At 44.1% G+C, this 15,266-nt stretch overlaps 1 protein-coding gene across 19 annotated transcripts in view; it reads left to right on the top strand.

Annotated features, from left to right (window-relative positions):
• The window catches only part of NAV2 (neuron navigator 2), an 882,771-nt gene extending 867,710 nt beyond the window's left edge, over positions 1 to 15,061 (top strand). For all 19 annotated transcript variants that reach the window (XM_063728134.1, XM_063728135.1, XM_024254960.2 and 16 more), the window contains 2 exons: positions 8,056 to 8,259; positions 11,604 to 15,061. In XM_063728134.1, the coding sequence (XP_063584204.1) occupies positions 8,056 to 8,259; positions 11,604 to 11,729 (330 nt within the window). In that variant the 3' untranslated portion in view covers positions 11,730 to 15,061. The remainder of the gene's footprint in view (positions 1 to 8,055; positions 8,260 to 11,603) is intronic.
• The last annotated feature ends 205 nt before the right edge of the window (positions 15,062 to 15,266 follow it).

The following is a 15,266-nucleotide window of genomic DNA, read 5'->3' as shown; positions in this document are numbered from 1 at the left end:
GGCTGACACACTGATGTCTGGCCAACAGCCTGCTCCGCGTCTCCCTGCTCCGGGTCTGGCTGAGTCACGTGGCTCACATGACTCAGAGTTGCTCAAGGTGGTGTCAGTCAGGAGGGGTGGAGAGGAAAAAGGCCTGGCAAAGGAAGCTGAGGTTCTAGGTTCAAATTGGGCTCTACCTGACAGCCTTTCTCAGCGGGCTCTGCTCTTTAGGCCTTGATTGGCCCATCTGGTAAATGAGGGGGTGGGGCTAGGTGGCCCCAGCTCCTTCCCCTTGGAAAGACATGGTTTTGTTGGTTCAGAGCTCAGCTTCGCACTATTTTTTTTTTTTTTTATTACTATACTTTAGGTTTTATGGTACATGTGCACAATGTGCAGGTAAGTTACATATGTATACATGTGCCATGCTGGTGCGCTGCACCCACTAACTCGTCATCTAGCATTAGGTATATCTCCCAATTCTATCCCTCCCCCCTCCCTCCACCCCACAACAGTCCCCGAAGTGTGATGTTCCCCTTCCTGTGTCCATGTGTTCTCATTGTTCAATTCCCACCTATGAGTGAGAATATGCGGTGTTTGGTTTTTTGTTCTTGCAATAGTCTACTGAGAATGATGATTTCCAGCTTCATCCATGTCCCTACAAAGGACATGAACTCATCATTTTTTATGGCTGCATAGTATTCCATGGTGTATATGTGCCACCTTTTCTTAATCCAGTCTATCATTGTTGGACATTTGGGTTGGTTCCAAGTCTTTGCTATTGTGAATAATGCCGCAATAAACATACGTGTGCATGTGTCTTTATAGCAGCATGATTTATAGTCCTTTGGGTATATACCCAGTAATGGGATGGCTGGGTCAAATGGAATTTCTAGTTCTAGATCCCTGAGGAATCGCCACACTGACTTCCACAATGGTTGAACTAGTTTGCAGTCCCACCAACAGTGTAAAAGTGTTCCTATTTCTCCACATCCTCTCCAGCACCTGTTGTTTCCTGACTTTTTAATGATTGCCATTCTAACTGGTGTGAGATGGTATCTCATTGTGGTTTTGATTTGCATTTCTCTGATGGCCAGTGATGGTGAGCATTTTTTCATGTGTTTTTTCGCTGCATAAATGTCTTCTTTTGAGAAGTGTCTGTTCATGTCCTTTGCCCACTTTTTGATGGGGTTGTTTGTTTTTTTCTTGTAAATTTGTTGGAGTTCATTGTAGATTCTGGATATTAGCCCTTTGTCAGATGAGTAGGTTGCGAAACTTTTCTCCCATTTTGTAGGTTGCCTGTTCACTCTGATGGTAGTTTCCTTTGCTGTGCAGAAGCTCTTGAGTTTAATTAGATCCCATTTGTCAATTTTGGCTTTTGTTGCCATTGCTTTTGGTGTTTTAGACATGAAGTCCTTGCCCATGCCTATGTCCTGAATGGTAATGCCTAGGTTTTCTTCTAGGGTTTTTATGGTTTTAGGTCTAACATTTAAGTCTTTAATCCATCTTGAATTGATTTTTGTATAAGGTGTAAGGAAGGGATCCAGTTTCAGCTTTCTACATATGGCTAGCCAGTTTTCCCAGCACCGTTTATTAAATAGGGAATCCTTTCCCCATTTCTTGTTTTTCTCAGGTTTGTCAAAGATCAGATAGTTGTAGATATGTGGCATTATTTCTGACGGCTCTGTTCTGTTCCATTGATCTATATCTCTGTTTTGGTACCAGTACCATGCTGTTTTGGTTACTGTAGCCTTGTAGTATAGTTTGAAGTCAGGTAGTGTGATGCCTCCAGCTTTGTTCTTTTGGCTTAGGATTGACTTGGCGATGCGGGCTCTTTTTTGGTTCCATATGAACTTTAAAGTAGTTTTTTCCAATTCTGTGAAGAAAGTCATTGGTAGCTTGATGGGGATGGCATTGAATCTGTAAATTACCTTGGGAAGGATGGCCATTTTCACAATATTGATTCTTCCTACCCATGAGCATGGAATGTTCTTCCATTTGTTTGTATCCTCTTTTATTTCCTTGAGCAGTGGTTTGTAGTTCTCCTTGAAGAGGTCCTTCACATCCTTTGTAAGTTGGATTCCTAGGTATTTTATTCTCTTTGAAGCAATTGTGAATGGGAGTTCACTCATGATTTGGCTCTCTGTTTGTCTGTTATTGATGTATAAAAATGCTTGTGATTTTTGTACATTGATTTTGTATCCTGAGACTTTGCTGAAGTTGCTTATCAGCTTAAGGAGATTTTGGGCTGAGACAATGGGGTTTTCTAGATATACAATCATGTCATCTGCAAACAGGGACAATTTGACTTCCTCTTTTCCTAATCGAATACCCTTGATTTCCTTCTCCTGCCTAATTGCCCTGGCCAGAACTTCCAACACTATGTTGAATAGAAGTGGTGAGAGAGGGCATCCCTGTCTTGTGCCAGTTTTCAAAGGGAATGCTTCCAGTTTTTGCCCATTCAGTATGTTGTTGGCTGTGGGTTTGTCATAGATAGGTCTTATTATTTTGAGATACGTCCCATCAATACCTAATTTATTGAGAGTTTTTAGCATGAAGGGTTGTTGAATTTTGTCAAAGGCCTTTTCTGCATCTATTGAGATAATCATGTGGTTTTTGTCTTTGGTTCTGTTTATATGCTGGATTACGTTTATTGATTTGCGTATATTGAACCAGCCTTGCATCCCAGGGATGAAGCCCACTTGATCATGGTGGATAAGCTTTTTGATGTGCTGCTGGATTCTGTTTGCCAGTATTTTATTGAGGATTTTTGCATCAATGTTCATCAAGGATATTGCTCTAAAATTCTCTTTTTTGGTTGTGTCTCTGCCCGGCTTTGGTATCAGGATGATGCTGGCCTCATAAAATGAGTTAGGGAGGATTCCCTCTTTTTCTATTGATTGGAATAGTTTTAGAAGGAATGGTACCAGCTCCTCCTTGTACCTCTGGTAGAATTCGGCTGTGAACCCGTCTGGTCCTGGACTTTTTTTGGTTGGTAAGCTATTGATTATTGCCACAATTTCAGCTCCTGTTATTGGTCTATTCAGAGATTCAACTTCTTCCTGGTTTAGTCTTGGGAGGGTGTATGTGTTGAGGAATTTATCCATTTCTTCTAGATTTTCTAGTTTATTTGCATAGAGGTGTTTGTAATATTCACTGATGGTAGTTTGTATTTCTGTGGGATCGGTGGTGATATCCCCTTTGTCATTTTTTATTGCATCTATTTGATTCTTCTCTCTTTTTTTCTTTATTAATCTTGCCAGCGGTCTATCAATTTTGTTGATCCTTTCAAAAAACCAGCTCCTGGATTCATTTATTTTTTGAAGGGTTTTTTGTGTCTCTATTTCCTTCAGTTCCGCTCTGATTTTAGTTATTTCTTGCCTTCTGCTAGCTTTTGAATGTGTTTGCTCTTGCTTTTCTAGTTCTTTTAATTGTGATGTTAGGGTGTCAATTTTGGATCTTTCCTGCTTTCTCTTGTGGGCATTCAGTGCTATAAATTTCCCTCTACACACTGCTTTGAATGCATCCCAGAGATTCTGGTATGTTGTGTCTTGGTTCTCATTGGTTTCAAAGAACATCTTTATTTCTGCCTTCATTTCGTTATGTACCCAGTAGTCATTCAGGAGCAGGTTGTTCAGTTTCCACGTAGTTGAGCGGTTTTGAGTGAGATTCTTAATCCTGAGTTCTAGCTTGATTGCACTGTGATCTCAGAGATAGTTTGTTATAATTTCTGTTCTTTTACATTTATTGAGGAGAGCTTTACTTCCAAGTATGTGGTCAATTTTGGAATAGGTGTGGTGTGGTGCTGAAAAAAATGTATATTCTGTTGATTTGGGGTGGAGAGTTCTGTAGATGTCTATTAGGTCCGCTTGGTGCAGAGCTGAGTTCAATTCCTGGGTATCCTTGTTGACTTTCTGTCTCGTTGATCTGTCTAATGTTGACAGTGGGGTGTTAAAGTCTCCCATTATTAATGTGTGGGAGTCTAAGTCTCTTTGTAGGTCACTCAGGACTTGCTTTATGAATCTGGGTGCTCCTGTATTGGGTGCATATATATTTAGGATAGTTAGCTCTTCTTGTTGAATTAATCCCTTTACCATTATGTAATGGCCTTCTTTGTCTCTTTTGATCTTTGTTGGTTTAAAGTCTGTCTTATCAGAGACTAGGATTGCAACCCCTGCCTTTTGTTGTTTTCCATTTGCTTGATAGATCTTCCTCCATCCTTTTATTTTGAGCCTATGTGTGTCTGCACGTGAGATGGGTTTCCTGAATACAGCACACTGATGGGTCTTGAGTCTTTATCCAATTTGCCAGTCTGTGTCTTTTAATTGGAGCATTTAGTCCATTTACATTTAAAGTTAATATTGTTATGTGTGAATTTGATCCTGTCATTATGATGTTAGCTGGTTATTTTGCTCATTAGTTGATGCAGTCTCTTCCTAGTCTTGATGGTCTTTACATTTTGGCATGATTTTGCAGTGGCTGGTACCAGTTGTTCCTTTCCATGTTTAGTGCTTCCTTCAGGAGCTCTTTTAGGGCAGGCCTGGTGGTGACAAAATCTCTCAGCATTTGCTTGTCTGTAAAGTATTTTATTTCTCCTTCACTTATGAAGCTTAGTTTGGCTGGATATGAAATTCTGGGTTGAAAATTCTTTTCTTTAAGAATGTTGAATATTGGCCCCCACTCTCTTCTGGCTTGTAGGGTTTCTGCCGAGAGATCCGCTGTTAGTCTGATGAGCTTCCCTTTGATGGTAACCTGACCTTTCTGTCTGGCTGCCCTTAACATTTTTTCCTTCATTTCAACTTTGGTGAATCTGACAATTATGTGTCTTGGAGTTGCTCTTCTCGAGGAATATCTTTGTGGCGTTCTCTGTATTTCCTGAATCTGAATGTTGGCCTGCCTTGCTAGATTGGAGAAGTTCTCCTGGATAATATCCTGCAGAGTGTTTTCCAACTTGTTTCCATTCTCCCCGTCACTTTCAGGTACACCAATCAGATATAGATTTGGTCTTTTCACATAGTCCCACATTTCTTGGAGGCTTTGCTTGTTTCTTTTTATTCTTTTTTCTCTAAACTTCCCTTCTCACTTCATTTCATTCATTTCATCTTCCAGGGCTGATACCCTTTCTGCCATTTGATCGCATCGGCTCCTGAGGCTTCTGCATTCTTCACGTAGTTCTCGAGCCTTGGTTTTCAGCTCCATCAGCTCCTTTAAGCACTTCTCTGTATTGGTTATTCTAGTTATACATTCTTCTAAATTTTTTTCAAAGTTTTCAACTTCTTTGCCTTTGGTTTGAATATCCTCCCGTAGCTTGGAGTAATTTGATCGTCTGAAGCCTTCTTCTCTCAGCTCATCAAAGTCATTCTCCATCCAGCTTTGTTCCGTTGCTGGTGAGGAACTGCGTTCCTTTGGAGGAGGAGAGGTACTCTGCTTTTTAGAGTTTCCAGTTTTTCTGCTCTGCTTTTTCCCCATCTTTGTGGTTTTATCTGCTTTTGGTCTTTGATGATGGTGATGTACAGATGGGTTTTTGGTGTGGATGTCCTTTCTGTTAGTTTTCCTTCTAACAGACAGGACCCTCAGCTGCAGGTCTGTTGGAGTACCTGGCCGGCCGTGTGAGGTGTCAGTCTGCCCCTGCTGGGGGGTGCCTCCCAGTTAGGCTGCTCGGGGGTCAGGGGTCAGGGACCCACTTGAGGAGGCAGTCTGCCCATTCTCAGATCCCCAGCTGCGTGCTGGGAGAACCACTGCTCTCCTCAAAGCTGTCAGACAGGGACATTTAAGTCTGCAGAGGTTACTGCTGTCTTTTTGTTTGTCTGTGCCCTGCCCCCAGAGGTGGAGCCTACAGAGGCAGGCAGGCCTCCTTGAGCTGTGGTGGGCTCCACCCAGTTCAAGCTTCCAGGCTGCTTTGTTTACCGAAGCGAGCCTGGGCAATGGCAGGCGCCCCTCCCCCAGCCTCGCTGCCTACTCGCTGTTTGATCTCAGACTGCTGTGCTAGCAATCAGCGAGACTCTGTGGACGTAGGACCCTCTGAGCCAGGTGCGGGCTATACTCTCCTGGGGCACCGTTTCCTAAGCCCGTCGGAAAAGCACAGTATTCGGGTGGGAGTGGCCCGATTTTCCAGGTGCCGTCTGTCACCCCTGGAAAGGGAACTCCGTGACCGCTTGCGCTTCCCGAGTGAGGCAATGCCTTGCCCCTGCTTCGGCTGGTGCACGGTGCACTCACCCACTGACCTGTGCCCACTGTCTGGCACTCCCTAGTGAGATGAACACGGTACCTCAGATGGAAATGCAGAAATCACCCGTCTTCTGCGTTGCTCACGCTGGGAGCTGTAGACCGGAGCTGTTCCTATTCGGCCATCTTGGCTCCTCCCCCAGCTTCGCACTATTGTCAGCACCTTGCTCTCTGTACCCTCTCCACGGCAGGATTCCCAGGAGGGCAGGGGGAGCAGACAGACAGAGAGCTGTGGCCACCCTAGAAACACACTGCAGCCATGGTGGCCCGCGGGACTCTAGTTTCTGTGCCCCAAGGCCCCCCGCAGAGTTCTCTCTGCAGAACTACAGGTGACACTGCCCTGGCTGTGAGCATGTCCTGCCACATAGACCAAGTGGGCCAAACTAGTGGACCGTGGAATTGAACATACTTAGTTTCCAATTCTGGCTTCTCTCCTCCCTGGGCCTATTTCCTCATCTGTAAATCACGGGTAGTAGTACTTCCTCTTGGAGTTGCACGGTGGTTAAGCAAGGTATTCATAAAGCATTTCTCACAGTACCTGGCACAAAGTCAGCTGGAAGATGTGGTGGTGTTAAAGGAGAAAAATATAAAGCCTATACCTAGCTGTGTAATATACAGAGCCTCATGTTGGGAAGGGGTCCAGTCTAGGTTTCTGTTCTTCGAAGAATGTATGTATTTCTTGAAATTGCTAGTAGTGGTCACTAAAATCATTTTACCATTAGATAATTGAGGCTTAAGAAAAGGAGCTTGGAGGCATGGTGTTGATCTTACTATAAAATTAAGTGATAATATAGTTTACTGTTTTAAGAGCCAATTAGCTCTTAATGGAATTTTGAGAAATACATGACAAGAGAGAAGCCCTCATAATTTCACTGCCTATGTGCAACCTCTGTTAGCAATTTGCTGTTTGGAAAGGAGCAGCACTTCTATACAGGGGCTGTGAGAGTCAGACCCATTTCAAGAAATGGGGTTTTATTGAGCCAGGACCAGCCCAGCACAGTGGCTCACACCTATAATCCCAGACCTTTGGGAGACCAAGGCACGAGGATTGTTTGAGCCCAAAAGTTCGAGACCAGCCTGGGCAACATAGAGAGATCCCATCTCTTAAAAAAAAAATGTTTTAAAAATTAGCCAGACATGGTGGCACACAAGTAGTCTCAGCTACTTGGGAGGCTGAGGCAGGAGCATCACTTGAGCCCGGGAGATTGAGGCCACAGGGAGCATGATCATGCCACTATACTCCAGCCTGAGCAACATTGCAAAACATTGTCTCAATACAAAACCAAAGTAAATATTGAGCCAGGGCCATTGTGACCTCTGCCTGCAGTGTTGGTACCCAACACCCAAGATACGTAGGCAGTATTCTTTGAGTAGATGCACTGAATGGAGTACTAGAGCTGGCTCTTGAAAGCTGATAGCACCTTTTTCCAACTCCACATCCAGTGACATCATGTCAGTGGTTTGAAATCAGTCATGGTGGGATTGTACCATGGATGTCGACTAATGCTTCAAATCAGGTCATTGTTTTTCCCCCACAGCCAGTTTTTCAAATTGGATTATCAAGGCTCAGAGTTTAGGGTCACACGGTGAGTCAGTGGCAGAGCTGAGACATGAACCTAGATCAGCCTGACTCCAAAGCCTGTATTCTAGAGCAATGGGTCATGCTGCCTTCAGCCTTAGCACCTCAAACTGTCTGCATCTTGGATGACTTCCTGAGCATGGAATCCAAGTGGAATTACTCCATCAGGGAAGGCGTGATGCTGGATTTGGGGAGTTTTTCAGAAAGCTGCAAAACTGGGGCTACAAGAGAGATCTGGGCCACTTCCAGACTGTTCCTTCTTTGCCTGTTTTCAGCTCTATGGAAGGCGTGCCCCCTGGGAGGATCCTGCCAAGTGGGTGATGGACACATATCCATGGGCAGCCAGCCCACAACAGCATGAGTGGCCTCCCCTGTTGCAGTTACGGCCTGAGGATGTCGGCTTCGACGGCTACTCCATGCCTCGGGAGGGATCGACAAGCAAGCAGATGCCCCCCAGTGATGCTGAAGGTGACCCGCTGGTGAGTCCTCAGCCACCAGAGCAGCTCAGCATTCGTTGAGCACTTACTGTGTGTTGGGTATGATGCAGGGCCTCTGGAAATACAAAGGTGACTAAATCCAGCCTTGCTTTAGAAGGCTGGACCCAAATGACTGGGCCATTTTTGCCAATATTTTCTTCCATGGTTTTAGTTTTTCGCTAAAAACTTTTCCTCTGAAATTTTTTTCTGGTACTAGATAAAAGATGAAGAATTGATTTTTCCCCTTAAATATTCTTATACCTACTGTCTCTATACAACTCTTTGCCCTCTGATTTGGGATGCCACCTCTATTCCCTACTATCCTATTACTTTGATCTCTCCTAGCAATAACAGAGCAGAGGAAGAGATTGCTAAGGACCAGAAGCCCAAGGCAAATGATAGGGTAAACAGGGAGAGGTTTGAGGGCAGGATGGACTCACAGAGGGAAGGGGACCTGAATATGAGTCCCATGGCTATTGAGATGAGCTAAGTCTTTAACACTGTTTAAGCTTCTTATTTATTCGGCTGTTGCTAAAACAATAAAGGCCCTTTAAGAAGCACCCAGGCTGGGGTGGCTCACCCCTGTAATCCCAGCACTTTGGGAGACCAAGGCAGGTGGATCGAGGTCAGGAGATCAAGACCATCCTGGCTAACATGGTGAAACACCATCTCTACTAAAAATACAAAAAAAATTAGCTGGGCGTGGTGGCAGGCACCCGTAGTCCCAGCTACTCGGGAGGCTGAGGCAGGAGAATGGCGTGAACCCGGGAGGTGGAGCTCACGGTGAGCCGAGATCGCGCCACTGCACTCCAGCCTGGGCGACAGAGCAAGACTCCGTCTCAAAAAAAAAAAAAAGAAGCATCCGGGCTGGGTGTGGTGGCTCATGCCTGTAGTCCCAGCACTTTTCGTGGCTGAGGTGGGTGGATTGCTTGAGCTCATGAGCTCGAAAACAGCCTGGGCAACGTAACAAAACCTCTTCTCTACAAAAAATACAAAAATTAACTGGGCATGGTGGCACACACCTATAGTCCCAGCTACTCAGGAGGCTGAGGTGGGAGGAGGGCTTGAGCCTGGGAGGCAGAGTTTGCAGTGAGCCAAGATTGTGCCACTGCACTCCAGCCTGGTTGATAGAACCAAACCTTGTCTCAAACAAACAAACAAAAGAAACACCCGGGCCAATAACAGTAGTATTTCTAATCGATTGTAGTACTCTACCAATATAAGACCCACACAGAGTCATACTGCTAAATTAGACCTAACAAATCAAAAGCCCAATAAAATAAAGAGGAAGCAAATATACCAAAACCTCCCATGGTTAAAGGACTATTATGCCTTAAATTTAGCCCCAAGCTTTCTTGGCAGGCATAGCAAAAAGAAAACATAACAGAGAATATTATTTACATTACCTAATGAAAGAAAATATTACAACAGATGTAGCAGGATTAAAAGACAACTGATTTACTGTTCTATTCCTAGCAGCTAATTAAGTCCCTAGATAAAAAAAATAATAATAGGCGATTCATGTTGTCTGCCATCCTGCTGTTTGGTGGGATGTAGCTGTGGTTCTGTTGAAGATTGTAGTGGGAACTGTATTTTTTAAGGATTTATTATTTGTGTTGCCATGTACAACCTAGTTTGCAATATTTATAACAGTAGTCTTACAAAGGGAAGAAGCATACTTTAAACAGCCATTTGCAACGTTAACCATTGCTGAAAGCCAAGGTCACGGAGGTGTTTTTTGTGGGGGCAAACTCATGAAGTCTTACAGAAAATAGAACTTAGTATATTTAGAGGAAAGAATGGCCAGCCCATCCCTAAACAATCTTTTCTGAGCCAGTAACATTTGTATCACTGGTTGGACACAGAAGGTGTGTAGGTAAGACCCAGGATTCTTGGAAATGCGGAAACAGAATTCTCCTTCCAACCCTAGGCCCCCAGAAGTGAGCTGTGCCAGTCCAGCCACTTCCATTACCAAGTTAGATATTTGGTATTTCTCCTCAGTTCTGCTCTTTCTGCCCAGGGCCATGTGTCTCTATTACCATAGCTCTCTTATGTATTAATCTTTCTCACTCATGAGACTGAGACTTTCATGAAAACAGGATTTACTTGCTTTTGTTCCAGAACCATATACTGTGGACATACTGGGAGTGTTTAGTGAGTGAATAAGTAATCCCAGTTGCCAAGGATTGTCCATTATACTTCAGCTCTGCCTCTTCCCTAGTTATGGCTGTGTAGATGGACACCAGATGATGGTGCTTCTGCAGCCTGGCACATCTGGGTAGACTCTGCAAAGCATCCTGAGGGGCAGCTGGATTGTACACCCAGCTGCACCACATCTTGGCCTTAGCTCAGAGAGGCCCCATATTCCTGACTTACTTGTTATATAAAATATAAAATACATACACACAATTTACAGTTATAAATAAAAGTAGTTTTTAGTCCCTCTCCCTACTCCCAAACAAGTGACCCATAGAATGTAAACAAGGGCAGATTTAAGAACACTGTCACTAAACTCTTTTAAGTTAGATGATGACAACAGATGACATTTATTAAGCACTTACTATATGCCAGGCCAGCCCCTCTTCTAAGGGTTTAATACACATTATATCATTTTATTCCCTACTTCAACCCTATGAGAAGTGTTGCCATTCTCCCCATTCCACAGATGACGAGCTGCTGGCTCAGATACCTTAGGTAACTTGCCCAGAGATTCCTGAATCATAAGCGAAGGCTCTTTGCACTTGGAAGCTTTGCTTGTAACTGGTGCTCCCCGTCACCTCCCTGCCAAGGCTTCCATAGGAGCTGCAGTACAGTTGGCTCCAGTCTGACCTGGCCAGAGCAAGGAGAAGAGATGGGTTTGATGCTTGTCGAAGTGGGAGGGGGTCCGTGTGCTTCCGATGTTGGTGATGCTGATGCCAAGTTCCAGGAGCAGGGATGCTCACACCTTCATCCAGGCCGAGGGCTATGCCTGAAAGGTGTGCCCCTCCTAAATAAAAAAATAAATATAATATGTATAGAGAGCATCATTTTGTTTTCAGTGCTCTATGTATATTAACTCAATCCACCCATAACATTATAGGGCAGGTACTATTATTATTAACATTTGACCAGTAAAGAAACAAGTATAAAGAGGTTAAGTAATGTGTTCAAAGTCATGCAGCTAGTAATTGGTGAAGCTGGGATTTGAACCCTAGAAGCCTGGCCCAAAGTCCATGTTCTTGTCCACTGCCTCCACTGTGGGCTGTTATCCCAGGTGAGTCTGGAGGAGGTGGCATGACCTTCTAGGAGTCCAGGGTGGGCAGCCAACTAGACAGAAAGCAGCTCATGCTTCTCCACTCTTCCCCTAGATGAACATGCTGATGAGGCTGCAGGAGGCAGCCAACTACTCCAGCCCCCAAAGCTATGACAGCGACTCCAACAGCAACAGCCATCACGATGACATCTTGGACTCCTCTTTGGAGTCCACTCTGTGACAGGGGCCCGGAGCCCAGCGCCCTCCTCTTCTCCTCACCGCATTCCACCTGCATCCCCCACATCACCCTGAAGATGACTTCCTGAGCCAGCCCCCAGCCACAGCCTTAGAGCTGCGGGAACACCGAGACCCCTTGTCCTTCAGCCTCGACCTGGGTGCAGGCATCCCAGGCCAGCTGCCTGCGGACCGCTTCCTTCCACAGCGAGAACTGCACTACCTTCTGTTGTACTTTAATTATTGTTTTGCCTTGTTGCTGTGACCTCCCTAAGACACTGAAGATACTTCTCGGGAAAGGATCATCGCCGTTGAAATGAAAAGAGAGAGAGAGAGAGAAAAAAAAAAAAAATAGAACCCACATGAAGCTCTGAAACCAAACAGCATCCTGCCATGAGCTTCCCAGAGACAGAAGAGACTGGAGCAAAGTCGGAAACAGAGAAGCATGGCTTCCCCTCAGCACAGACCCTCCAGACTGGGTCTCAGAGCCACGCCACCCACCCTCCCGCACAGCCGGCCACAGGGAGAACTGGTGCTAACCAGGGTGCTTGCTTTGGTCACGTTCAACGCACTACAGAGCTACGACACAGGGAAACCTTAGGAGAAAATAAACCGTGCTTTCATGTTTTTTAAATGGTGCTTTCCTTACCCGAGAGGTATTTTGCCTGTTCCAATCGAACCACCCCATTCGGGTCCATCAGCCTCTGATTAATATCCATGAGAGTGAGTGACGGAGTGAGAGTGTGAGCCGGTGGATGTGGCTGTCAGTGCAGAACAGCATGTGTCTGTTTCCTTCTGATATATGAATGAATCAGGTTTTTTTTTTCTGCAAACACTGTGTAGAGTGAGACTTGTTCTACTTTGGAGAACAGATTACCTTTTGAAAATGAGGTTGAGTTTCTTCCTTTCTGATGCATTGATTTTTGAAGATTTTTTTTCCCCCTTCCCCTCTTGGTCAGAATCAATCCTTTGGTGAAAGTAAGAACCGCAGGAGTTGAGTTTTGGTTTGGTCCTGCTCAGTTTTGGTTTTTAGTTGTCCATCCTCACAGTCCTACACACTCGCCTCCTCCTGCTAGGGCTGGGGGTATCTGTGTCCTTTAAAATGGATGAGGACCTGGTCCTCGACATGTGGGTGAGCCATGGACCTTGCCTTCCCTTCTCGTCCTTGAGGGTTTAGAACACACACCAACACCTCCAGCGTCCCCGCCCCAACTTCCGGTGGGGTGATGCGGTCACCCCGCAAAAGACTTGCACTTTCCTCAGAACCAACATGACGCAGCTCAACAAGGGTGAGGGTCACTCCCTCCCAGAAGCCCCGTCTGGACGAGCCTTGCCTGACCTCTTCGGTGCTGACCTTCCCAAAGTGATGCCTTACTGGTTTTGTACTAACTGTGTTCATTTTACATAAGTGTCGTGCCTGCCTGGGGTTTGTTTTTTTGTCATTGTTTTCCCCATTGAAACAAACAGGGCTAAAAAGTCATCTATTCATCAGGAGAACTCAAGTTGCTGTGACTTTTCTCATCCAAAAAACTCATTTGTGTGGATGCGTGACCATGGGAAAAAGAAAAAAAAGAAGATCCATTTTTTAGGTTCTTATCAGTCTCCAGCTGACAACCCAACTGGACAATGATCTGTCTGATGCAGGAGAAGGCAAAAGTTTCTACAAGTCTACATGACCTTGCTGATACTTGCTCTAATAGAAACCCAGTCTGCTGTGTCTTCAACGTACTGGTATTTTCATTACAAAGTATGGTAAATTTTTGAGTTGTTTGTTTCTGTTTTGTAAAGAGAATCCTTATTGGACACCAGTGAAGGTGTCTCTGTTTTAATGATCAGGGTTTTTATTCCATCTTTTGCATTTCTATTTCTGAAAGTTTGTCTCTTGGCATCTTTTTTTAGTTTCTTACCATGAGAGTTTGACCCGAAACTGCTCACTTCACATTGGATGACACCATGTTCTTCCTCTTTGAAAAGAAAAGGGGAATGTGTCCCACTAGTGAAAGGAAAACTTTTCAACACTATCCCTGCTTTAATCTCAGCAAACTCAGACTATTCTGCTTAGCCTTCATTAGTCATCTGGGTGTGAGTGTGTCTTGTTCTGTTTTTGTTTTTAATAAAACTTTCAAACCATATATTTAGCCTGTGACCAGGGGGGCCAAACCCTAAGATTTCTGGTAAACCTGAAGGGTGGCCCTCCTCAGACAATTTGTCTCCCAGAAATGACCCTACACTCGCATACTGTGAATTTGGGAGGAGGTAAAGTTGACTTCTTCTCGTGGGCAGTTTTCCAATCACCTTGTGAGTAGACACCTGCCAATATTGTTTGAAACCTTTTTTTAATATGACATCCTCTCTTGTCATTCTCTTCTCCCCTTTCCCACAGACTTCCCTCCCACTGGGTCCAGGTTAGAACCAAGACTTCTGTACCTGGTGCTGCCTGATTGGTGAACATTGACTTCAAGTAGCATAGCCCTTGTTTGACTCACAACTCCGTGTCCTTCCTAAAGTTTCGGGAAGCAGGGTTGTCTAATATGCACATTTCTTGTTTTGGTCATATTTTTACTTTAGTGTCACTCACCTTTTACAAAGTGACTTTGTACTCATTTAGGGCTCTATCGGAAATGCTTCCATTTTGCCTTTTCTACCGTTAGGCCAATTTTGAAATATATAAATTCTATGCAACATTTATGTTGAGTTACCAATGGAAGCCAAAAGTTCTCTTCCCAAACTGCCAAGAATGATACAGGCCATAATTGAAATGGGAATACCTTTTAAGTTTCATTAGGGGTGGGGTGGGAGTGGGACAGGAACAAGACTTGCCTAGATCTTTGTTGTATCTTGGGGACTTTTACTTTGTTGTTTGATGCTTAAACTTCAAAATTCTCTGTATTCAAATTTGATTGTGGCGAATCTACTTCAAAAAGGAAAAATAATCCAACTTTGTGGATATTAAATGGAAGGTTTGCTGTTTTGATCTAGTTGTTTCCAGTGGAGCAGTTTATGAAATATGTTCTATAAGATGTACATTTTTTCATTGTAACATAGAAATTGTAAATAATTGATTAAAGTGCTGCATTTTGATGAATTTTTTCTAGCCATTTTTAAAGAGAAAACTAGGAATTGAGTATTTTGTGTACGGTATGTTTCCATCCTCCCTCCCCTTCCTCCTCCCCTCCTCTCTCTCTCTTCCTACCTATTTAATTTTCATTTGTCATGAGGTTTTTGGATTTGCCAATGATCTGCTGGACATCATGCCCCATGTCATAGAGAATAAAGCTGATGATTGTACCAGTCTTAAATTATTCATGATTCAATAAAATTGATGCTTATTTATTCAAATTAGTGGTTTGGCTTGTCTGTGCTAGAGCAAGTCCTCATAGGAGTTTTATTTCATGCTAAGAGCAAGTCAGTCTTATCTGGATGCAGCAAATGCAGGGAAAACCCAAAACCTTTGCAAACCCATCTTGGCTAGTATGCCATCAATATCGCACATCTTCTCAGTTTCTCAGGTCTTCTTGCCACTCCTGTGGAGCTTGTTAGAACT

Source organism: Pongo abelii, chromosome 9 (genome assembly GCF_028885655.2).
Source record: "Pongo abelii isolate AG06213 chromosome 9, NHGRI_mPonAbe1-v2.0_pri, whole genome shotgun sequence".
NCBI lineage: Eukaryota > Metazoa > Chordata > Mammalia > Primates > Hominidae > Pongo > Pongo abelii.
The sequence above is the reverse complement of the archived record's forward strand: the minus strand, read 5'-3'. Positions and strand labels throughout refer to the sequence as shown.